At 40.8% G+C, this 26806-nt stretch overlaps 1 protein-coding gene and 1 pseudogene across 1 annotated transcript; one reads left to right on the plus strand and one right to left on the minus strand.

The window, feature by feature from the left end:
• Positions 1-10402: 10402 nt before the first annotated feature.
• Positions 10403-11323, plus strand: Or2ak6c (olfactory receptor family 2 subfamily AK member 6C). The gene has a single exon (NM_001000015.1). The coding sequence runs from the start codon at positions 10403-10405 to the stop codon at positions 11321-11323; it is 921 nt and encodes a 306-aa protein (NP_001000015.1).
• Positions 23612-24521, minus strand: Or2ak5g-ps1 (olfactory receptor family 2 subfamily AK member 5G, pseudogene 1; annotated as a pseudogene).

Below are 26806 nucleotides of genomic sequence, written 5' to 3' on the forward strand. Positions count from 1 at the left end.
CACCTCCCCTTCTATTTGGGTGTTCCCCTCCCCATCCACCCCCAACTACTGCCCCCCAACAATCCCCTACACTGGGGGTCCAACCTTGGCAGGACCAAGGGCTTCCCCTTCCACTGGTGCCCCAACAAGGCTGTTCACTGCTACCTATGCAGTTGGAACCCAGGGTCAGTCCATGTATAGTCTTTAGGTAGTGGTTTAGTCCCTGGGAGCTTTGTTTGTTTGGAATTGTTCTTATGGGGTCACAAGCCCCTTCAGCTCTGTGAGTCTTTTCTCTAATTCCTCAAAAGGGGGTCCTGCATTCACCTCTGTATTTGACATGTTCAGGCTGTGTCTCTCGGGTGAGATCTATATGTGGTTCCTGTAAGAATACACTTCTTAGCTTCTTCCATCTTATCTAGAGTGGGGCACTATGCACATCTATGCATATGTGGGGCAGGCTCTGAATGGCCGTTCCTTCAGTCTCTGCTCTAAACTTTGCCTCCCTGTCTCCTCTTATGGATATGTTTGTTCCCCTTTCAAAGAAGGAGTGAAGCATCCCCATTTTGGTCTTCCTTATTGAGTTTCATGTGGTTTGTACATCTTGGGTAATTTGAGCTTTTGGGCTAATATCCACTTATCAATGAGTGTGTACCACGTGTTTTTTTTTCTGTGATTGTGTTACCTCACTCAGGATGATATTTTCTAGTTCCATCCATTGGCCTATATATTTCAGGAAGTCATTGTTTTTTGATAGCTGAGTAGTACTCCATTGTGTAGATATACCATATTATCTGTATCCATTCCTCTGTTGAAGGGCATCTTGGATATTTCCAGCTTCTGGCTATTATATATAAGGCTGCTATGAACATAGTGGAGCATATGTCTTTGTTGTATGTTGGAGCATCTTTTGGGTTTATGCCCAGGAGAGGTGTAGCTGGGTCCTCAGGTAGTGCAATATCCAAATTTTGAGGAACATTCAGACTGATTTCCAGAGAGGTTGTACCAGTTTGCAATCCCACCAACAATGGAGGAGTGTTCCTCTTTCTCCACATCCTCACCAACATCTGCTGTTGCCTGAGTTTTTGATCTTAGCCATTTTGACTGGTGTGAGGTGGAATCTCAGTGTTATTTTGATTTGCATTTCCCTAATGACTAAGAAAGTTGAACCTTTCTTTAGGTGCTTCTCAGCCATTTGATATTCCTCAGCTGTGAATTCTTTGTTTAGCTCTGCACCCCATTTTTTAAATAGGGTTATTTGGCTCTCTGGAGTCTAACTTCGTGAGTTTTTTTTTGTGTGTGTGTGTGTGTATTTTGGATAGCAAGCCTCTATCAATTGTAGAATTGGTAAGGATCTTTTCCCAATCTGGTGGTTGCCATTTTGTCCTAATGACACTGTCCTTTGCCTTACAGAAGCTTTGCTGCTTCATGAGATCCCATTTGTCAATTCTCGATTTTAGAACATAAGCCATTGGTGTTCTGACCAGGAAATGTTCTCCACTGCCCATGTGTGTGAGACTCTTCCCCACTTTTTCTTCTATTAGTTTAAGTGTATCTGGTTTGATGTGGAGGTCCTTGATCCACTTGTACTTAAGCTTTGTACATGGTGATAAGAATGGATTGATTTGCATTCTTCTACATGCTGACCTCCAGTTGAACCAGCACCATTTGTTGAAAAAATGCTATCTTTTTTCCATGGGATGGTTTTGGCTCCTTTCTCAAAAATTAAGTCACCATCGGTTTGTGGCTTCAATTCTGTGTCTTCAATTCTACAACACTGATTTATCTGCCTGTTTCTGTACCAATTCCTTACAGTTTTTATGACTATTGCTCTGTAATACTGCTTGAGTTAAGGGATGGTGATTCCACCAGAAGTACTTTTACTGTTGAGTATAGTTTACACTATCCTGTTTTCTGGGGTTTTTTTTGTTATTCCAAATGAATTTGCAAATTGCTCTTTCTATCTCTATGAAGAATTGTGTTGAAATTTTTATGGAGATTTCATTGAATCTGTAGATTGCTTTTGGAAAAATTGTCATTTTTACTACATTAACCGTGCCAATCCATGAGCATGGGAGATCATTTCATCTTCTGAGATCTTCTTCAATTTCTTTCCTCAGAGATTTGAATTCTTGTCATACAGATCTTTCACTTCCTTCTTTAAAGCCACACCAAAATATTTTATATTATTTATAACTATTATGAAGGGTATCATTTCCCTAATTTCTTTCTCAGCCTATTTATCTTTAGAGTAGAGTAGATATTGATTTATTTGAGTTAAATTTATACCCTCACACTTTGCTGAAGTTGTTTATAAGGTTTAGTAGTTCTCTGGTGGAACTTTTGGGATAACTTAAGTATACTATGATATCATCTGCAAATAGTGATATTTTGACTTCTTCTCTTCCAATATGTATCCTTTGACCTCCTTTCATTGTCTGAATGCACTGACTAGGACCTCGAGTACTGTATTGAATAAGTAGGCAGAGAGTGGGCAGACTTGTCTAGTCCCCGATTTTAGAGGGATTGCTTCAAGTTTTTCTCATTTATTTGATGTTAGCTACTGGTTTGATGTATATTGCTTTCACTATGTTTAAAGATGGGCCATGAATTCCTGATCTTTCCAGGACTTTAATCATGAAGTGGTGTTGATTTTGTCAAATGCTTTCTCAGCATCTAATGAAACAATCATGTGGTTTTTATCTTTGAGTTTGTTTATATAGTGGATTATGTTGATGGATTTCCATGTATTGAACCATCCCTGAATCCCTGGGATGAAGCCTACTTGATAATGATGGATGAACATTTGAATGTGTTCTTGGATTTGGTTTGCAAGGATTCTATTGACTATATTTGTGTCGATATTGATAAGGGAAATTTTTCTGAAGTTCGCTTTCTTTGTTGGGTCTTTGTGTGGGTTAGGTGTAAGAGTAATTGTGGCTTCATAGAAAGAACTTAGTAGTGCTCCATCTGTTTCTATTTTATGGAATAGTTTGGACAGTATTGGTATGAGGTGTTCTATGAAGATCTGATAGAATTCTGCACTAAACCCATCTGGTCCTAGGCTCTTTTTGGTTGGGAGACTTTTAATAACGGCTTCTATTGCTTTAGCAGTTATGGGGTTGTTTAGATAATTTATTTGTTCCTGATTTAATTTTGGTACTTGGTATCTGTCTAGAAAATTGCCCTTTTCTTCCAGATTTTCCAGTTTTCTTGGATATAGGCTTTTGTAGTAGGATCTGATGATTTTTTGAATTTTCTCAGATTCTGTTGCTATGTCTCCCTTTTCATTTCTGATTTTCTTAATTTGGATACATTCTCTGTGCCCTCTGGTTAGTCTGTGTAAGGGTTTATCTATCTTGTTGATTTTCTCATGGAACCAGCTCCTGGTTTTGTTGATTCTTTGTGTAATCCTTTCTGTTTCTACATGGTTGATTTCAGGCCTCAATTTGATTGTTTCCTGGCTTCTACTTCTCTTGGGTGTATTTGTTTCTTTTTGTTCTAGAGCTTTTAGGTTTGCTGTCAAGATGCTGATGTATGATCTCTCCTCTTTCTTTTTGCAGGATCTCAGAGTTATGACTTTCCTCTTAGTATTGCTTTCATCATGTCCCATAAGTTTGGGTATGTGGTATGGTCAAGTTCATTAAATTCTAAGAAGTCTTTAATTTCTCTCTTTATTTCTTCCTTGACAAAGTTGTCATTGAATAGAGTGTTTTTCAACTTCCATGTATATGTGGGCTTTATTATGTTATTGTTGTTTTTTGAGACCAGCCTTAGAGCATGGTGATCTGATAGGATGCATGGGATTATTTCTATCTTCCTGCATCTGTTGAGGCCTGTTTTGTGACCAATTATATGGTCAGTTTTTGAGGAGGTACCATGAGGTGCTGAGAAGAAGATATATCCTTTTGTTTTAGGATGGAATATTCTATAAATATCTGTTAAATCCATTTGGTTCATTAATTTTGCTAGTTTCTCTATGTCTCTGTGTAATTTATGTTTCCATGATCTGTCCATTGATGAGAGTTGTGTGTTGAAATCTCCTACTATTATTGTGTGAGGTGTTCTTTGAGATTTAGTAAGATTTCTTTTATGAATGTAGGTGCCGTTGCTTTGGAGCATAGATTTTTGGGATTGAAAGTTCATCTTGGTGGATTTTTCTGTCAATGAATATTTACTGTCCTTCCTTATCTTTTTTGATGACTTTTTGTTGAAAGTCTATTTTATTCAATATTAGAATGGCAACTCCAGCTTTTTTCTTGGGAACATCTGCTTGGAAAATTGTTTTCCAGCCTTTAACTCTGAAGTAATGTCTCTCTTTGTCTCTGAGGTGTGTTTCCTATATGCAGCAAAATGCTGGGTCCTCTTTAATATACAGTCTGTCTTTTTATTGGGGAATTGAGTCTGTCGATGTTGAGATATATTAAGGAATAATGATTGTAACTTCCTCTTATTTTCATTGTTAGAGGTGGAATTATGTTTGTGTGTCTCTCTTCTTTTGGTTTCATTGCAAGATAACATTCTTACTTTTTGTTCCTCTTAGTTACTCTCCTTGTGTTGGAGTTTTCCATCTATTATCTTTGTAGGGCTGGATTTGTGGAAAGATATTGTGTAAATTGGGTTTTCACATGGAATATCTTGTTTTCTCCATCCATGTTTATTGAGAGTTTTCTGGATATAGAAGCCTGGGTGACATTTTTTTCTCTTAGTGTCTGTATGACATCTGTCCAAGATCTTCTGGCTTTCATAGTCTCTGGTGAGAAGTCTGGTGTAATTCTTAGAGGTCTGCCTTTATAAATCACTTGACCTTTTCCCCTTACTGCTTTTAATATTCTTTCTTTGTTTTGTGCATCTGGTGTTTTAACTATCATGTGACAGAAGGGGTTTCTCTTCCTGTCCAATCTATTTGGAGTTCTGTAGGCTTCTTGTGTATTTATCTGCATCTCTTTCTTTAGGTTAGGGAAGTTTTCTTCTATAATTTTGTTCAGTATATTTACTGGCCCTTTAAGTTGGGAGTTGTCATTATCTTCTATACCTATGATACTTGGGTTTGATCTTCTCATTGTGTCCTGGATTTCCTGGATGTTTTTGGGCTAGGACCTTTTTGTGTTTTACATTATCTTTGATGTTTTTGTCGATGTTTTCTATAGCATCCTCTGCCCATGAGATTCTTTCTTCTATCTTTTGTGTTCTGTTGATGATATTTGTATCTATGACTCCTGATCTTTTTCATATGTTTTCTATTTCCAGGTTTGTCTCCATTTCTGAGTTCTTCATTGTTTCTATTTCCATTTTTAGATACTGGACAGTACTGTTCAATTCCTTTGGCTGTTTGGTTGTATTTTCCTGTAATTCTTTCAGGGATTTTTATGTTTCCTCTTTAAGGTCTTCTGCTTGTTTATTTATGTTGTCCTGCATTTCTTTAAGTGAGTTATTTATGTCCTTCTTGAAGTCCTCCATCATTATCATAAAATGTGATTTTAAATCTAAATCTTGCTTTTCCAGTGTGTTTGGATATCCAGTCTTTTCTTTGCTGGGAGAACTCAGCTCTGATGGTACCAAGTAATCTTGGTTTCTGTTGCTTAGGTTCCTGCACTTGCATCTTGTCATCGGGTTCTCTTTGGTGTTAGCTTGTCTTGCTGTTTCTGACAGTTGCTTGATCCTCCTGTAGGCCTCTGTGTCAGTAGTACTCTATAACTGTTTTCCTGTTTCTTTTAGTCATTTCTGGAAACAGGTACTCTGCTCTCAGGTGTGTAGCTGATCATGGTGACTGTCTTTCAGCTCTCAGTGCAGGCAGGAATCAGAAGTGTCCTGCCCCTGACTGCTCCGAGATCTCTGTGCCCAGGGGGGCACAGCTGTTACTAGGCGATTACCACTTGGGTCAGGAATGTGAGCAGAGTGTAGTCTCCTCTGATTTCTCAGGAGTGTCTGCATTTCTGAGGGTCCAGCTCTCTCCCTCATGGGATTTAGGTACAGGGAGCTGTGGGATGGTATCAGTTCAGTTTTGGGCACAGCCAGAAACTGGAAGTACCCTGTCCCAGAGGACTTCTGCCTCTGTGTGTCCTGAGTCCACCAGGCAGGTCACTTGGAGCAGAGAATTTGGCCTTAATTCTGCTCTCAGGTGTGAAGGTGCTCCTGGTTATTGTCTTTCAGCTCTCGGCACAGGCAGGAACCCAAAGGGTCCTGCCCCTGACTTCTCCTAGGTCGCTGTACCCAGAGGGCACAGCAGGCACTAGGCAATGTCCTCTTGGGTTTGGAGTATGGGCAGAGGATAGTCTTCTCTGTTTTCTCAGGAGTGTCCTCACTTCTGAGGGTTAAGGTCTCTACCCCATGGGATTTGGGTGCAGGGAGCTGTTTGACTGGTTCCGTTCAATTCCGGGCACAAACAAAAGCACAGGTACCTGCAGCTGACTGTTGCTATATTCCTGTGTCCAGAGGCACTATGCATTTTCCTCTTGGACCAAGCATGAACGCAGTGGTGGGAAGAAGTGGTAGTCTGTGCTGCAGTCTCAGGATGGTCTGCACTTCTGGGTGTTCAGCTCTTTTCATCACCTATTTTTCTCTTTCATGTTCTGTGTTTGTACTCAGAGATCTCACTCTTCAGCCTTGCACACAAGACCATCCTATCTGGTAGTTGTAACCCTCTCTTAGAGTATTCCTTTTTTCTCTGTCTTCTAAAGTGTCCAAGATCACTCTGGAATGAAAAAACATCAACTTCCCTAAACAAGAGAAATTTCCGGTATCTTCTTTTTAATCACACAGATGAAAGGCCACCTCAAAGCTGTCCCTTGGATATCCCTGTCAGGCCTTTCCTAACCCATGGTTAAACCCTTAATGTCTTTTTATTTGTTGTGTATTGTTCATTGGCACCTTTATTCTTTACACTCAGTCACCAGCACACAAAGCAGCAAACTCCCATTCAAGTTGTCTTCTCACTGCCACACATGAGCCAAGTCATGTGCACCATAATAAATGAATACCTGTAATTAAAAGGAAAATCTTTTTCATAATGCTGTTGCATAGGGAAGTGGGTGGGAAGGTATAATAGGCCCATCGAGCTAAGAAAAGATCTTGTGGTAGAGTATAGTGAAGGCTGAGTGAAAGAAAGCTCTTGTTCATGTTGGCAGCCTCTTGCCTGGAGTATACATCCCAGGTCTTCACGCCATGCTACCAGCGAAAGCTAAATGCTCAGAGAGTCTGTGTCAAGGAAATGACATTCCTCTCAGTCAGTTACTCAATCTGATTCCCAGACTGACTTAAGAAAACAGCAGAGTCCTCATTCTTAGCCTTCCTCAGCAGAACTTGTTGGCATTTGAGCAATAGGAATGGTCAGCAGATCTGACACCATACATATGGTCTCAGCAACCAGGAACTCACACACTTTTTCAAAATTTTCACATAAGAAAAAAAATATTGGTTTCTCCCTGTGCCTGGAGCAGACACTGGGTCACATCCCTCTGTACCAGATCCCACTGGAAAAAAAAATCCAGGCTCAAGGAGTTATGACACACAGGCTTACAGGAGAGTCAAGCCATTTTAGTGACAGCAGATTGTGAGAGACAAGGACAAGAACATAAGCAATAGAAATTAAGGCCATTTGACATTATCAAAACCCAGTTCCCCCAATCACAGGAAGCCCTGGATACCTCAACACACTGGAATGGCAAGATTTTGATTTAAAATCACAACTCATGATGATTTTATAGGACTTTAAGAAGGACATAAATAACTCCCTTAAAGAAATACAGGACAACATAGGTAAACAGGAAGGATCCCTTAAAAAGGAAACACAAAAATACCTTAAAGAATTGTGGCTGCTACTAATTTGAACAAAAATTTGAGCATTGATTCTGAACTCGATTTTAAGTGCTTTTCTGAAATGGAATGCAGACACCAGCTCTAATTAAACACATGTTCTATACAGTGTGATTAATTTTGGATGAGAGACTAGTTTTCCCATAAGGAATGAGACAGAAACCATGAGAGTCAAAACCTTCATCAGGTAGCCAGATCCTTTGAGACATTTTAAGCTTTTGCCAGGAAGTAAAAAAGATGACTGTGTTTTTATTTCAAATCTACTTTCCACTTAAGTTTGTAGTGCTGACTGAAGGTCTGTTTATATAAGGTGAAAGCAACAACTTCCAAATTCATAGTGTAGACATAATTCCAAAAATACGGTCGAGATTGTTGACCATGGGAGTGTAGCCTTCCTACATCAGATGACCTGGCTCGAGTGGATTCATTCCTCAGAGCACATCGCAGCACTTTTACTTTTCAATCTCTCTTTGGTAAAAAAAATCACAAACATCATAATTTCATTTAAAAGGCCATTGAGGAAGGCATAAGTGTACTATCTACAAACTGTCTCTCATTGGGGGTGAACTGTCAGTCACTCAGCCTTTGCAGGTCTGATCCCTGCAAACTTTCTAGAGAGATTTATTGACAACAAAGGGGCTGTATAGACCACAGTCGTTATTGAATGGGTTATCCTAGGATATGACACAAACCCCATGTCCCTATACATCTGGAGGAAAGTGCCCATAGGACTCTGCCATGTGCAAGGCTGAGGTGGGTGGGAAACAGAAGGTTGGTCCCCAGCTCATTTCTTCAGCTGTCAAGGCAACCTGCAGCCAGTGAAGCCTTGAAGTGAAGAGAACTGAGTGAGAGTTGGTGAGAAGGCACAAGTCGTCCCACCCTGCTGGTTCAGGTACGTCTGATTGGCACCACCTTGTACAGCGCACTGCATCCTTTTCTTGTTGGCTCATGTTCTGATTTTGATTTATTCCAGGCTAGAATAATTTTGAGGTATTGCTTTTAAAACATGTGCATTGTGAAAGTGAGTGTAGTCAAGTTACCCAGGTTCTGCAGAATGTAACCATGTCACAGTTTTAAGGACTAGGGCTGGGTCTCAGTGTTCTGGCATGGGAGCACAGGTGTGGTAGTCTAGCAAAATCTCCCCCTGAAGGTGCAAGATCTGGCAGATTCACAGGGTTCCTTCTTGGGGTATGGAAATACATCTTTCTTGTTTTGACTTCAATTTTTCAAACTAAGATTATTCCACAATTAGAGTCCATCATACTCCTGATATCCACAAGATTCTATTGAATTTCTAATATACAAAAAGTATTTGTATAATATAATTTGTATAATATAATTGTACATTTAATTCTACTGTTGACTCATTTTCCTTTAACTTTTCATGGGAGAAAATTATTTCCATGTCCCTAGTTGCACCATTTGTTCAGGTCCTGGGTATGTTGATGAGTTACTTTTAAGGGTTAAACCTTTCTATGGTGGAATGACTGACACATCTGTGTTCAAATTCATACTAAACATGCTGTTGAGTGGTGCACACCTGTGCGCCCCTTGATGCTGTGAGAAAAGGCAGCGACGCAGTGGGGACATCTCCAAGCTGCTGCTCATTCGGTTGATAGTGGACCTCTTGCTGAGTCTGTGATGGTCAGGAAAAATGCTGAATTACCTCATCTTCTCTGAAGGTCAGGGATTGATTAGCAGTGAACGTCAAATGGACAGAACCATGTGTGGAAGAATTCATGCTGCTGGCCTTAGCTGTGATCTCACAGGCAGATAGAACTGGATCACCACCCTAGAGCTGTGGGGCCTGGCCATTGAAATGTGCTTAGCATGACATTTAATGTGGTGTGAGAAGCTGCTTCACAGTTTTTTTTAAATTAATTTTCATTATAATTTAATTACCATTGAGGTAGAATGTGTTGACTTGCTACATGGCAAATGTCAAGTTGTTAATTTATTCTATGTTCTATTCAAGTTATCTATGCAGGACTAGGATTTAATTTAGCTAGAAGAGTGTTTATCTATCCTGCAGCAACGTATGTTTGATCCAGTATTGCATAAAATGTGTGTGATGATGCACACTCATAATCCTAACATGTGGGGCAAAGGCAGGAGGATAACAAGATTGTGATTTTATGCTTGGTTACAGAACCAACACGACCTACACATAACTGTGTCAAAACATTATATAAACCCTTTTCAAGAACTTCCTCTGGTTTAAAAAAATGTGATTGTGACATGAATCCCTTAGAAGGAGGCCAGAGTGTTGGTATTTATGAAGACCTAGTTCAGAAGAGCTTGCAGACATCCAGGGAAATGGCCAGGAGAAATGAAGGGGATAGAGCAGAAGATTCCATGATTTTGTACATTCATTCGTCATGCAACCTTTGAAGAAGAAAAGTCTTACATTAGAATGTGTAGCTATGATCCATTTTGCCACTTTAGAAAAAATAAGAATATCTAAAAGAACTGTTTTTTTTAATTATGAAAGTCTAAAACAAGGATAGAAGAGAGTGCCCTACAGCTAACCAAGGAATGTATCCTCAAGGACAGTCCTCACCAGGTGATGCCCTTCTCAGATTTATTCTGCTTTGATGGTTCCTTCTAAGCCATGGAGACAGGAAACCACAGCTGTGGGACAGACTTCACCTTGTTTGGTCTTTTCCAGTATGGACACATGGACACCTTCCTCTTCACAGTCATTGCCCTCCTGTTTGCAGTGGCTCTCATAGGAAACATCACACTGGTCCACCTCATCAGACTGGACCGAACACTCCACACCCCCATGTACTTTCTCCTCAGCCAGGTCTCCATCATCGACATGATGTACATTTCCACCACTGTGCCCAAGATGGCAATTAACTTCCTGTCAAACACCAAGACCATTTCCTTTCTAGGATGTCTGATCCAAGTCTTTACGTTTTTGACTCTTGCTGGCTGTGAAGCCCTCCTGCTGGGTTTCATGTCCTATGACAGGTATATAGCCATCTGCCAGCCCTTGCGCTATTCTGTGCTCATGAGCAGGAAGATCTGCTGCTCCATGGTCGCTGGTGCCTGGAGTAGCAGCTCCATCAATGCTTTAGTGCACACAGTGTATGTATTTCAGCTTCCATTCTGTGGATCTAGGATTGTTAACCACTTTTTCTGTGATATTCCATCTCTTCTGTCACTGGTGTGTGAAGACACATCCCAATATGAGCATTTGATTGTCATGAGTGTCCTTGTCCTTGTGCTGATACCCTTCCTGGCCATCCTAGCTTCCTATGCTCGGGTGCTGGTTGTTGTATTCCAGATTGGTTCAGGGAAGGGACAGAGTAGAGCAGTGTCCACCTGCTCCTCTCACCTGACTGTGGCCAGCCTGTTCTATGTCACTACTTTCTCCACCTACACCCAGCCACACTCCTTGCATTCTCCTGGGAGGGACAAAGTGGTGGCTGTGCTCTACTCTATCATCACCCCTGTTCTGAACCCGTTCATCTACAGCCTGAGAAACAAGGATGTCATGGGAGCCCTGAGGAGACAAATGGGATGACAAATGTTGAAATGAGACTTTGGATCACCCTGTGAACTGATGCAAAGGCTGGTCTTGACACTCTCTAGGATGATTTCAGGATTGATAGTCTGATGGAAGCTCATTAGCTTGTCTCACTGACTGAACATGAGCATGAACCTTTGCCCACAGAGTGCCACACTGAGCTGATGGGTGTAATGTTAATGTTGGCTCCTCGGGAGATGGAAGGTCTTTGTCCCTGGACCTGGCATCTCTGGCTGCCTGTCATGATGGCTTGGCATTCCACAGAGCCTTCTGCCTTGATACGAGGCTCCATGCTTCTCTGACTGTGGAAGTCAGCACAGGTGCTTGGTCTGCACTTGCCTCCCTCTTGCTCTGGAAGCTCTTTTGACTGTTTATAAGTACAGCTGTATCTGTGTATATATTTTACATTAATCTGACTATTTCATTGGTTTTCTTTTATAGGCACAACAGTTATATGAGAATGTTGGTCTGTTTTTATAATGTGATGTAGTTTAATGACAATTTTGAACTAGGGAGGGAGCCAATTTAATGCTTGCTTTGATGCTTGTGTGACTATTGTCACCTCAATAAGATTTCCAAGTTCTTGAAGGGGTTTTCAATCCCATAGGAAGAACAACAATATCAACCAACCAGGCCCCTCATAGCTTCCAGGGACTAAAACACCATCTAAAAAGTATACATGGAGGAACCAATGGCTCCACTCACATATACACCACAGGATGACATTATCTGGTATCAATATGAGCAGAGACCATTGTTCTGCGAAGGCACAATTTCCCGGGGTGTGGTAATGCCAGGGCTGTAAGGTGGGAGTGTGTGGTTTGGAGGGGAGCTCCCTCATAGATGCAGTGGGAGGAGAATGTGAAAAGGTTTTTCTGGAGGGGAAACTGGGAAAGGGGATAACATTTAAAATTTAATACATAAAATATCCAATAAAATGATTTCCAAGCTCTTCTAAGCTGTTTACAGATGTCTTGCTGACTCCCTTTTTTAATACCTTTCTGAAAAATTCACTAATGACTTCATTAAAACATAATCAGTGGATCTGTCTGTCAGTATGCACCCTTTCTCAAAAACACCTTTATGTTGATCTCCCTTGTTTCAATTTATGTTGATCACCCATGCTAACTTTTGTGATAAGGACATTTAGAGAAACAGACCTGGAATTGTTTTGCTTTAGAAATCCAAAGACAATGTCTGTGTTTTGTTCATGGCTAATATACAATAAATTCTGAGAGCAATAATGTTTTTTCAATAAACATTCTGAATATCTTTTTTTCTGAATATCTTTTTAAGATCAAGATTATATCTTTATGTGCATGTGTGCGTGAGTGTGTGTATGCATGTATGTATATATGTATGTATGTATGAATATAGAATTTTTTGTGGTTTTGGCTAGCCTGGAGCTCCCTATGTGTCCCAGGATGGCTTCAAACTCACTTAGGCTCACTTCCCTCTACCTACCAAGTGTCAGGATTAAAGTTGTATTCCAGAATGCACAGAATTTTTAAATACAGTTACTAGCTTTTGTTTTTGTTGTAATTTGGAATCACAGATGTTTTTGAGCCACCATGTGGATGCTGGTAATCAAACACAGGTCCCATGTGGGAGCATTCAGTGCTCTTAACTCTTAAGCCAGCTTTCTAGGGCCCCTGCATTCTCAAAATAATGAATCATTGTCATGTAGTCAAAGAACCAATGAATGAAAATTTCTAAGCACCTAAGTACTGGTGTAAGTAACATGATGAGTAATCCTCAGTATTAAAACATAAATGTTCTGAGGGCAAGAGTGGTGGCATGCCATTACTAGCACTGCTGCTCTTCCAGAGGACTTGAGTTCAAGCCCCAGCACCCTTGTAAGATAGCTCACACACCTGTCTGTAGCTCCAACTCCTGAGAATCGGAGGCCTCTGACCTCCTGGAACCCTTACATGCATATATCCAGATCCACACCCACACTTATACTTTAATAATAATAATAATAATAATAATAATAATAATAATAATAATAATAATAAGTGTTCTGGAATATTTTAGAGATGCCTTGTTGGTTATTTGTAATCTGTGCCGATAATTAGAGTGATAAATTTAGCAACACATAGAAACACCTGTTCTGGCACTAATAAAAATGAGTTTCATCTGTTGCCTGACTGTGGCATTCCATTTCCCTAGCTGGGCTGCCTTGCCCTGCCTCAGTGGTAAAGGAAACACCTAGTCCTGCATAGAGTTTGTACACCAGGATGACAAGCAGGGAACCCTCACATTCTCTGGAGAGAAGAAGGAAATGTTGAAGGGATTTTTGAGGTGGAACAAAAAGGGGGGAATAGTCTGGATGTAAAAAATGAATAAATAAATGGAAAAAGAATGTATTTCACCTGTTGTGTGTGCACACAATAGTGTATATAACTTATTATATATTTTATATACTAGATATGAATACATATACATCTGTAACAATAATAACAAAAGGAGGCTATTAAATGGAATGTGAGAAATGTGGATGCAGTTTGGGGGAGTAAAGGGAAATACAGTAAAATTTTATAGCGAAAGGGAACTGAGCCACAGATACCCTACAGAGGAGAAAAATCATGCTTGCAAAAGGCATGGGTTATTTAATAGAAATCTAAGTGTCAGGCATAGGATTCCTCCCTCAAACTGTCTCAGTTTTATAATTCTTTGAGAAAACACCATGTCTGTCACTAGAGAGAAGGCTCAGTGGTTAACAGCACTATCCATTCTTCCAAAGGATCTGGGTTCAATATCCAGCATCAAACCAAAGCTCACAGTCGCCTGTAACTTTACTTGAAAGATATTTGCACACTCACACCAACACAGATAAAATAAAAGTAAAAAAAAAATAACAATTGCATCCTCCACAAATGGCTTGCTTTTGCTGTTTTAGTTTTTTCCGTTAATGTAATCCATAAACTTACTCTAAATTGAAAGACTGAGGTTGCTAAGTGTTTTCAATACTCTTACCTCATGTGCCCCCCATTTCTGTGATTTGAGGATGATCTGTCCTTACAGACCCTGTATTTGAATCCTCAGTCCCCAATGGCAATGGTGTTTGGGAAGATTTTGAACCTTCATGGTATGGAGCCATAGTGATGTGGGTCACTAGGGTGGGTCTTGAGGTTGTGGACCCTGGACCGACTTCCTGTCCTGTGGTCTGCTTACGGAGTGCAGTTAGTATGTGATGAACCAGTCTCCCTCTTCAATCCACCATGTCTAATGCCACCTCTTCACAATCTTTCTGGCCATATTCCTCTGGAACTGCAAACCAATGTAGTTTCTCAAGGTGCTTTCTTTGAGGTAGTTTATCACAGCACCAAAAAAGGGCCTAGTCCAGAAATTGGTACCAACTAGAAAATCCATTGCTGGGAAAAACCTGACCATGCTGTTGTAAAATGAATGTGTTTCATATCATTACAGAAGTGACTTATGGCTAGAATAGAGAATTTAGTCCTTTAGGATAGAAACTCTCCAGTGTGTTAGAGCAAAACTTAGTGCACCACTTCTTAGAAGCTCAGAGTAAGGAACATTGAGAGAAATGTGGGCAGTGGACACCTAGCTTATGACATGTCAGAGGAAAACAACTTGGAAGTAGATAGAGCCCAGCCATTCACGTGGTGTTTGGGCCGAGAACCTTGCTTCATTATACCCATGTCCTGAGATCTTGAGAGATGTCAGATGTAAGGATAGTGGACTAATTGGCTTGGGAGAGGCAAGTTTAAAGTTTAGACAGTGTATACACAGGGAAACAGCTGTAGTTGTTGAAGAGGTTAGTGCCATGAAACTTAGTGCTTGGTACTGTGACAATGGAGAAAGCAACTTGATGTCAAAACCCTACCTACCCATCAAAGGCTCCAATGTGTAAACATGCAAGTTTACAGGAAACAAGAAAGGCTGGACTGAGTCTTTGCTCCTTGACTGCAACCACCTAGGAGATGCTTCCCCAGGGTCAGAACTGATGCATCTCTGGTCAGGTGGGAGACTCAGTGGGCAGGCTCCTTGCCAAGCTGGCATCAGACTTTGGCAGACTTATCCACTCTATCTGAAGGCCTGAAAGATGAAGGACTGGGGGTGGGGCATGGAGAGCAGCTGAGGTCAGGCAGTGTGAGGTGGGGTCCAAGTCCATGCAGGAAGCTGTGAAGGTGAAGCCTAGCTTGTAGTGGAGACCCCAGGATGTTGGGGATACAGGACTGTGGGACATCTGCTAAGGAAAACTGTGCACGTGGTGAGGAGCAGCCCAAGGCAGAGTCTATGTGTGCTACAGGCAGCCAAGCTGGAGCAGTGGGGCTGCCTATGACTTTGGAACATGGAGGATTTCAAGTCTTAGATGCCAGACATGTACTGGCAGAAAACTACAGGTTCTGGACCTTGCTGTGGCTTGATATCTCCTTACTATGCTTTCATTCCTGTCCTTTAGATGGAGAATATATATTATATTTCTTTTTATATTGAAGATTTTAAAAAAATATTTATTCATTCACTTTACATCCCAATCAAAGTTATACCCTCAATTCCCCTTCTCACACAGTCCCTTCTCCCCATTACTTCTCCCGCTCTCCTCTGAGAAAGGGGCACATGCCCTGGGTATCCATCTACCCTAATATACCATGTTACTCACAGAATGGGCACATCCTCTCCTAATGGGGTCAGACAAGAAAGCTCAGGCAGGCAACATAGTTAGATACAACACCCTATCCAGTTCTTAGGGGACCTACATGAAGACCAAGGGGCATTTTTCTACATTTGTTGGGAGTCTAGGTCCAGCCCATAGATGCTCTTGCTTGTTCGTTCAGTCTTTGGGAGTCTCCAAGTGTCCAGGTTTGTTGACTCTTTTGTTCTTATTACATAGTTCCTTTGCCCTCCGGGTTCATATATCTTTCCTCCAACACTTCCACCAGATTTACTGGGCTTTTAATATTTTACTGTGGATGTCTTCATCTGTTTCAATAAGCTGCTAGGTAGAGCCTCCCAGAGGGTTGTTGTACTTGGCTCCTGCCTGCAAGCATAACAGAGTATGATTAATATTCTCACAGACTGGTTCTTATTCATGGAATGTGTCTCAGTTGGACCAATTATTGGTAGACAATTCCCTCAGTCTCTACTCCATCTTTGTCCCTGCACCTCCTTTAGGCAGGATACATTTTGGATCGAAGGTTTTGTGGGTGAGACTGTATCCTGAACATCCCTCCACTGAGAGTCCTGCTTGACTACAGGAGATGCTACTTCAGGCTCCATAGTCAACAATGCTAGCGCTCTCCACTAGAGTCACCCTCATAGATTCCCTATAGCATACCCCGACCCTGGTCTCTGGCAAATCCTAGACATTGTTCTGCCGCCCTCAGCTGACTATTGCCATTTACTCTCCTGGCCCTCCCTCCACACACCTGATGCCGCCTCATTGCTATCCCCTTCTTTCTCACCAAGATCTATACTTGGATCCACCTCCAATGACTATCTCATTTCCACTTCTGTGTGAGATTATAACATCCGTTGTTGGGCCTTCCTTGTTATTTAGGTTCTTTAGCTTTGTGGACTATACCAAGGGTATCCTGCACTTTATGACTAATACCCACATGCAAGTCAATACACACCATGCATCTCCTTTTTGCTCTGGGTTACCTCACTCAGGATGATGTTTTCTAGTTCCATCCATTTGCCTGAAAATTTCATGACATTCTCATTTTTTTATAGCTAAGTAGCATTCCATTGTGTAAATGAACCATATTTTCTTTATTCATTATTCAATTGAGGGGCATCAAGGTTGTTTCCAGTTCTGGTTATTACCAATAATACTGCTATGAAAATGGTGGAGCAGGCGTCATTGTGGTATTTCAGAGAATCTTTTGGGCATATGCCCAGGAGTATTATACCTGGGTCATGAGGTAGAATTATTTCTACATTTTTGAGAAACCGCCTTCTTGATTTCCTCATTGGTTGCACAAGTTTGAGATATCACCAGAAATGACATGGTGTTTTGCTCCACATCCTTCTCAGCATGTGCTATCTCCTGAGGTTTTGATCTGAGCCATTAAGGACTTCTTGTCCATTAGAGAATCCTCTGTTGAGAATTATCTGTACCCCATTTTAATTGGGTTATTTGATTTGTTGGTTTGATTCTTGAGTTGTTTATATATTGTTGATATTAGTCCTCAGTTAGATGTAGCGATGGTGAAGATCTTTCCCCATTCTGTAGGCTGCCATTTTGTCCTACTGATGGTGTCCTTTGCCTTGCAGAAGTATTTATGAGATCCCATTTGTTCATTGTTGGTCTCTGAGCCTGAACTATAAGTGTTTTGTTAAAAAAGTTGCATCTTGTAACAGTGAGTTCAAGGATATTCCACAATTTCTGTTCTATTAGATTTTGTGTATCTGGTTTTACTTTGAGGTCTTTGATCCACTTGGATGTGAATTTTGCATGGGGTGATAAGTACATATCTATTTGCATCTTTCTACATACAGAAATCCAGTTAGATCAGCAACGTTTGTTGAAGATGCTTTCTTTTTCCCGTGATTGGGTTTTGGATCTTTTGTTTGTTGGTATGTGGGCTTATGTCTGGATCTTCAGTTCAAATCCAATTTGAATTCAATTAGAATCTATTCCAACAGAATGCAGATTCTTATTACTATTGCTCTATAGTACAGCCTGAAATCAGTTATGGTGATACTTTCAGATGTTCTTTTATTGTATAAGCTGTTTTTTAATATCTCCTCTTTTATTTTTTCATATAAAGTTGAGGATTGCTCTTTTAAAGTCTGTGAAGAATTGTCTTGGAGTATTGAGGGGAATTGCATTAAATATGTAGATTGCTTTTGATAAGATGGCCATATTTTACTGTTACCCAGACTAATACATGAGCATAGGAGACCTTCCCCCTTCTTGTATTTTCTTCAATTTCTTTCTTCAGAGAACTGAATTTCTTGTCATGCAAGTCTTTCAATTGCTTAGATATAGTTAGACTAGAACTTGCTCTGGCTAGAACTTCAAGTACCATATTGAACAGATAGTGAGAGAGTGAACAGCCTTGTCTTGTCTCTGATTATTACGAAAATTGCTTTAAAATTCCCTCTATATAATTCAATGTTGGTTATTGGCCTGTTATACATTGCCTTCATTGTGTTTATATATGTACATTGAATCCCTGATATCACTAAGGCTTGTGATAAAATGGTGTTGAGTTTGTCAAAGGCTTTTTCAGAATCTAATAAGATAGTCATGTGGGTTTTTGTCTTTCACTTTGTTTATATGGTGGATTTAGTTGATGGAATTTGATATACTGAACCATCCCTGCATCCCTGGGAAGAAGCCTACTTGATCATGGTGGATGTCACATTTAATGTGTTCTTGGATTTGGTTTGTGAGTATTTTGTTGAGTACTTTTGCATCAATGATTATAAGAGAAATTGGTCTGAAATTCTCTTTATTTGCCAAGTCTATGTGTAGTTTATGTACCACAGTGACTGTGGCCTCATAAACTGAGTTCAGTAAAGTTTCTTCTGTTTCTATTGTGGAATAGATTGAGAAGTGTTGGTATTAGCTCTTCTTTGAAAGTCTGGTAGTATTCTATGCTGGACCTGTGCATTTTTGTTGTTGTTGTGGAAATTTTAGTGGTTCCTTATATTTTCTTAGGGGTTATAGGACTATTTAGGTAGTTTGTCTGGTCTTTATTCAACATTGGTAAGTGGAATCTATCCAGAAAATCGTCATTTCACTTAGACTTTCTAATTTTGTTGAGAACATGTTTTTGAAGTAAGACCTAACGTTTTATTGGATACAGTAGTCTGGGATGACAGCTGTGGTATATGAGCCTGTGATACATCTTCCTGGGACCTTCTGGACTTTATAGAGTCTCTGCTGAGAAGTCAGCTGTAATTGTGATAGGTCTGTCTTTATATGTTACTTGACATTTTCCCCTTGCAACTTTTATTACTCTTTCTGCATTCTGATAATTTACTGTTTTTATTAGGTACAGAAAGATTTTCTTTTCTGGTCCAATCTATTTTGTGGTCTGTAACCTTCTTGAAGCATTCATGGACTGGATCTATGCCTCCCACACATATGTAATATATGCGGTGCTGGGTCTTCATGTGTGTCTCCTAATAAACAGAGAAGGGGTAGTCCCTGACTCTGTTGCCTGTCTGTGCATCCTATTTCCTTAATTGGGCTGTCTTATCTGAACTCAGTGGGAGAGGATGAGCCCAGTTTGTTAGTGATGGGATGCATCAGAGTGTATTGGTACTCAGCCGGTGCTCCCACTTCTCAGAGTAGGGGAGAAGGAATGGGGAGAGGAACTGTGTGAGGAGGGAAATGGGAGGTCAGGGAGTGATTGGGATGTCAAGTGAATATACAAATTGTTAAGATTTTCATTATATAAAGGAACACCATATATATTCCCTATTTAAGAACAGGAATGAAGACATAGAAGACAAAGATCAAGCCACAGCAAGATCTAAACCCTGTAGTTCCGTGCCTGGCATCTAGGACTTGAAAGACTCTAAATTGCAAAGGCATAGGCAGCCCCACTGCTCCAGCTTGGCTGCCTGTAGCACACATAGACTCTGCCTTGGGCTGCTCCTCACCATGTGCACAGTTTTCCTTGGCAGATGTCCCACAGTCCTGTATCCCCAACATTCTGGGGTCTCCACTGCAATCTAGGCTTCACCTTCACAGCTTCATGCAGGGACTTGGACCCCACCACACACTGCCTCACGTCAGCTGCTCTCCATGCCCCACCCCCAGTCCTTCATCTTTCAGGCCTTCAGATAGAGTGGATAATTCTGCCAAAGTCTGATGCCAGCTTGGCAAGGAGCCTGCCCACTGGGTCTCCCACCTGACCAGAGATGCATCAGTTCTGACCCTGGGGAAGCATCTCCTAGGTGGTTGCTGTCAAGGAGCAAAGACTCAGTCCAGCCTTTCTTGTTTCCTGTAAACTTGCATCTTTACACATTGGAGACTTTGATGGGTAGGGGGTTGACATCAAGATGCTTTCCCCATTGTCACAGTACCAAGCACCATGTTTCATGGCACTAACCTCTTCAATAGCTACAGCTGCTTCCTTGTGTGTACATTGTCTAAACTTTAAGCTCGCTCTCACATCTATCCTCTGCCAATCCAATTAGTCCACTATCCTTATCTCTGACATCATTCAAGTTCTCAGGACATGGGCATAATGAAGCCATATGCTTGGTCCAAATATCACATGAATGGCTGGGGTCTATCTACTTCTGGTTGAGGTTTTGTTCTAGTCTGAAATGTCATAATCTTAGTGTCCACTGACCACATTTCTATCAAATGTCTTTTTTTTCAGCTTCTAACAAATGTTGCACTAACTTCTGCTTCCAACACACTGGGCCTTTTCTATCCTAAGGACTTCAATTCTTTACTCCAACCAGTAGTCACTCCCAGAGTCCCAAGAATCACATGATCAGTTTTTTTCACAGCAATGGCTCTTCCACTTGGTACCAATTTCTGTTCTAATTTCTTTTCCTGATACTGTGATAAGCTACTGTGATGAAAGCAGCTTGAGAAAGAGGAATATTGCCACAAAGATGTCAAGGACATGAGAGCAGGTAGGGACACCATGGTGATTCAGACAGGAAGCCAACTTGTCACATTGCAGCTAAACTCAGGAAGCAGAGCAGAGGGTAGGCGGAAAGGGTGAGGTCCACAATCTCAAGGCCCACCCTAGTGACACACATCACTAAGGATCCGTATCATAAAGGTTCCAACTCTTTCCCCTCCCAAACCATTGCAACTGGGGACCAAGAATTCAAATGCAGGATCTATAGGGACAGATAACCCTCAGTCACAGCAATGGAGTACACATGAGGTCAGAGTACTGAAGATACTTAACAACCTCAGCCTTTTAATTTAGAGTGAGTTTATGGATTACATTAATGACAAGAAAATAGAACAGCAAAAGCATGCTGTTCACAGAGGATGTAATTCTTATTTTATAACTTTATTTTATTTGCATTGGTAGGAAGGAGTCAGATACCCTCAAAATAAAGTTTCAGGCAGTTGTGTGCTGTGATTTGGTGCTGGAAACTGAACCCAGATCCTGTGAAAGAAGAGATAATGCTCTGAGCTATCTCTCTAGTGACAGAGGGCTGTGTCACAGAAATAGAAAGTTAAGCAAATATGAGGGAGGTATCCTGTGCCTGACACTTAGATTTCTATTAAATAGCCCATGTCTTTTGAGAGCACAATTTTCCTCCTCTGTAGGGTATCTCTAGCTATGTTCCCTTTCAGTTTAAAATTATACTACATATTTAAGTGAAATGCAGTAACAATATTTTGCTCTTCTATTTCTTCCCTCAAATTCTATCCACATTCACCAAGTTCAATTTGATAGCTTCCTTTTATTGATAATTGTTTTTACATACATTTACATATTCCTATATAGTATAGTATGATATATAGGTAAATTATGTACAAACATATATGCACATGAAAATTGTGCAGTACATTCTTTATTTCCATTAATTATTTATTCAATTTACATCTGATTGCTTCCCCTTCCTCTTTCCCACTCACAAAATTCTTACACTATCCCCTTTCCCCTTCTTCTCTGGGCAGATAGGGAACCCTTTGGCTATCCCCCCATCCTGGCCCATCAAGTCTGAGCAGGGCAGGGTGGATCCTCTTCTCACTGAGGCCAGACAAGTCAGCCCAGGTAGGGGAATGGGATCCCACACACTGACAACAGATTCAGTTCATTCGCATTAGTGCCAAGAAGAGGTGTTTCTATTTGTCCTTAATATTATCACTGTAATAACTGACACCAATTACAAGGAATCTCTAAAATATTTCACATCATGTATTATTGTTGTTAATAATAATAATAATAATAATAATAATAATAATAATATAATGTGTGGGTGTAGATGTGGATATATACATATAAGCACCCCTTGAGGCCAGAGGTCTCAGGTACCCTGGAGTTTGAGCCACAGACAGTTGTGAGCTACCTTACAAAAGTGCTGGAATTTGAACTCGATTGCTATGGATGAGCTGCCAGTGCTATTAACTGCAACATCATCACTCTATCCCCACAACATATGGATTTTAATACCGAGAATTACTTGTCATGTTATTTACACCAGTACATAGGTGAACACAAGTTTTTTTAATTGGGACTTGGATTACACGACAAGTATTGAACTATTTTAAGCATGCAGGGTCTCTAGAAAGCTGGGTCAACACTAAGAGCACTGACTGCCCCTCCAGAGGACCCAGGTTTGATTTCCAGCATCTTCATGGTGACTCACAATCATCTGTAAATTTAAATTAACAAAAACAATAGATTGTTTTTTAATCAGTGCATGCTGGCATAAAACTTTATTCCCAAAAGTAGTCCGAGGCTGTTCGGGTCCACATAGGTAGCTCAAGGATAGTCACTATATGTAAAAGAAATTCCCTTGAAATAACATTATTGCTGTTGGCCCTTATCGTATATTAGCCATGGACAAAATAGAGAAATTGTCTATGGATTTTGAAAGCAGAGTTATTCTGTGTCTATTCGTCTAAATGTCCTTATCATAAGCTAGTATGACTGCAGAAAATCAACATAAGATCATTCATGGAAAGACACAGAGTGCATACTGTCAGACAGATCCATTGATGATATTTATTGCAAAGCCATTAGAGAATATTTGGGAAGGTATTGATAAAGGCAGTCAGAATAATATCATTGAACAGCATAGGAGATCTTAGAAGTCTTACTCAGGTGGTAATAGTCACACAAGACCAAAGCAAGCATTAAATTATCTCCTTCCATATTTCTTCTAGAACTGTCCTTAAAACACATCACAGTATACTCTTATATAATGACTGTACCTGCAAATAAAACCAGAAAAATATTCCCAATTTATGTAAAATATGTGCAAACATACATCTATACTCATGAACTGCAGAAAGAGTGTCTAGAGAAAGAGATAGCAGGCACCTGTACTGACTCCCACAGTCTGAGAATCCACAGTTCCTTGCATCAGGACAGAAGGTTTTCTGGAAAGCCAATCCAGACACACAGGCAGCCAGAGATGCCAGGTCAAGAGACAAGGCCCTTCCATCTCCTTCAGAGACAACATTCAAGTAAAAGTCAGTGTATCACAGGGTTTGGGGGGCAAAGGTTCATGCTCTTGTTCAGTCAGTGAGATAACCTGATAAGTTTCCACCAGAATATCAATCCTGAAATCATCCCAGAAATTGTCAAGGCCAGCCTTTACATCAGTCCACAGGCCAACCCAGAGACCCACTTTCTGTGTCTATAAACATCATCCCATATGTCTCCTCAGGGCCCCCATGACCTCCTTGTTCCTCAGGCTGTAGATGAAAGGGTTCAAAACAGGGGTGATGATAGAGTAGAGCACAGCCACAACTTTGTCCCTCCCAGGAGAATGCATGGATTGCGGCTGGGTGTAGGTGGAGAGAGTAGTGACATAGAACAGGCTGGCCACAGTCAGGTGGGAAGAGCAGGTGGACACTGCTATACTCTGTCCCTTCCCTGAACCCATCCGGAATACAACAACCAGCACCCGAGCATAGGAAGCTAGGATGGCCAGGAAGGGTAACAACAGAATGACAAGGCCACTCAGGAGGACTGTATGCTCATATTGGGACGTGTCTTCACACACCAGTGGCAGGAGAGATGGAACCTCACAGAAAAAGTGGTTAACAATCCTAGTTCCACAGAATGGAAGTTGAAATACATACACTGTGTGCACTAAAGCATTAATGGAGCTGCTGCTCCAGGTACCAGCGACCAAAGAGCAGCAGATCTTTCTGCTCATGAGCACAGGGTAGTGCAAGGGCTGGCAAATGGCTATGTATCTGTCAGAGGACATGAAGATGAACAGGAGGGCTTCAGACCCACCCAGGGTCACAAACACAAAGGTTTGGATGGCACATCCCAGAAAGAATATGGTCTTGGTGTCTGACAGGAAGTTAGCTGCCATCTTGGGCACAGTGGTGGAGATGTACATCATGTCGATGACTGAGGAGGAAGTACATGGGGGTGTGGAGTGTTCGGTCCAGCCTGATGAGGTGGACCAGTGTGATGTTGCCTATGAGAGCCACTGCAAAGAGCAGGATGATAACTGTGAAGAGAAAGGTGTCCGTGTGTCCATACTGGAAAAGGTCAACCAAGGTGAAGTCTGTCCCACAGCTGTGGTTTCCTGTCTCCATGGCTTAGAAGGAAACAGCAAAGCAGATACACTCTGGAAAGTGCATGGCCTGGTGAAAACCGTCCTTGAGGAGAAAATGACAGCTATTAAATTGGATAAATTTCCTGATTAGGGCACTCTCTGTTCTCCAATGTATATTAAGCTTTCATATATATGAAAAAGGGATATATACATACTTTTTTGTTATTTTTAATACTCTTAGTTTTGCTTTACCTGCTATTTCATGTGTATCATGCAAGATTTTTCTATTTCCATTCATGCCTGACACACTCTGCTTTGAAACACGATTTTGATTCTCTGTCCTTACCATTTGTACATGGATGAAGTCATCCATCTCTCTTTTGAATCAATGTTGTTTATAAGTTATAACTGAGGAAATAAATGTAGAAATTTTTGAGGTCACAGAATGAAATTTAAATAGTCATAAAATAAGCAATTATGTAATTCTCAGCAAATTTTCTACACCTGCTGCAGATCCATTCTGGTGAGAGACTGGATTTGGGTTTCTTTCTTGACAGCATTCACTCACTCCGTTCTGTTATCCATGTGAACATAATATTGACAGCGAAGTCTTAGGAAATCAAAGCAGAGATGAGTCCAGGAAATGAATAAAATACTAAGATCATTGTACAATGTAAAAATTAAGAATATGCAATATGCCCTCATCAGGATTAAATAATGCAAGAGAACATCGTGTGAAATCATACTAGGCATTGTATTACATTATACACATATTACTCAGCTGTTGTCTAAAGCAAGTAGAGTACTTTAAATGAAGAAGAGGAGTAGGCAACATTTTTCAAAGTCTCAAAATATTTCTTAAGATGGAGAATTAAGCAGAAATTAATAGTGCAAGGTAGGAAATGATTACCACGTTTCATGTAAAGACCTCAGTTAACCCACACCTCCCCACTATTCCTTAAGTCAATAAAATGCCAGACTGTCCACAGTTTCTGTTTGTTCCTCAATTACTCTCAGTGTCAGATGTTATCAGGACCCTGTTAGTAGCCACTGCTGAAAGTGTGGCATTGCCTGCTGATTTAAATGGTGCCTGTGCATGTGCATATGTGTGTGCCTGTGCCGGTGCCTGTGCATGTGCATGTGTTACTGGGGTCAAATGCCTGACCTTGGCATGCGCTGTGCCCTGAGTTACAGCCTTAGTAATTGACTTATGAGGCTTAGTCTCACTCATCTTGGTCAGTAGCTCAGATTTTATCAACTCCAATCCTGCTCTGACCTTCCTGAGAGCTGGGATAGGGACTGGGCCACTGAGACCAGCCCTGTCCTCATTTCTCATCATTAGAAGCATTGGTCGATGTCTGCTGAATCCTTACACCTGATAAAGTCAGTTTTAAATGCTCTGAAATTGGAAAAGGTAAATTTTTCTTTATCTTCATTACATTAAGAGCACAACTTTTGCTTTTATTCAATATGTTGGAAACCACCTAGTCTGGTTTCTCTGGTTTTTTTTTTCTGAAGACAAAACAGACTATAGCAGCAGCAGCAGCAGCAGCAGTAGCAGCAGCAATAGCCCTGATTCTGAAAACCTCCAAGGCCACCCCAAACACAATGTGTTTTAGATGTGGATGCTTCCCTTTGGAGGACAGAATGTGCTGTGGCAGCCCAGAGCTTGGATACACTTGAACTCCTTACTCCTGTGAATCCCTGTCACAATCACATCTATTACCCAATGAGAGTCAGTATAAGGGTCACTTGGAATCAATGTTAAAGATGTCCACTACCCTGATGTTTATCCATGCACACTGTATGCACTGTTCATGTGTGTCAAATTATCATATCACACCTCTGTGATTAATAAATTAAAACACAATTTTCAAATCAGAAATATTATAAATATGTTGAGAAATGGCATATTTGGTGGCAATCTTGTCCCTGGAACTAGAAGAGCCTCAGTCCCTTTCTCCTTGTAAGAAGGGTTCTATGCTCAAGAATAGCAAGGGACAGCGTTCATACATGTTGATCTTGCACATATTTTTTAAACCGATAACTGCAATGTGCATCTCTCCAGGAGTTGATTCAGTTCAAGAATAAGGGGTACAGGTAGAACAACACACTTTACCCAGTAATCGCAATGCATAACTCACCAGCAAGAGCACCACTGCTATACCAAACTCATCAGAGAATCCGGCTTCACTTCAGTAGCTCCTTGACTGCCACATTCCTTTGTCAGCTAAGGGGATGTGCAGTGACCAAGCCAGAATTCCATCCTCCATCCACCTGAGCTCTTTAATAAGAGGACCATGGCGAGCTTTTCCTCCAGGTGAC

The sequence above is a fragment of the Rattus norvegicus genome, chromosome 10, assembly GCF_036323735.1.
Source record: "Rattus norvegicus strain BN/NHsdMcwi chromosome 10, GRCr8, whole genome shotgun sequence".
Classification (NCBI taxonomy): Eukaryota; Metazoa; Chordata; class Mammalia; order Rodentia; family Muridae; genus Rattus; species Rattus norvegicus.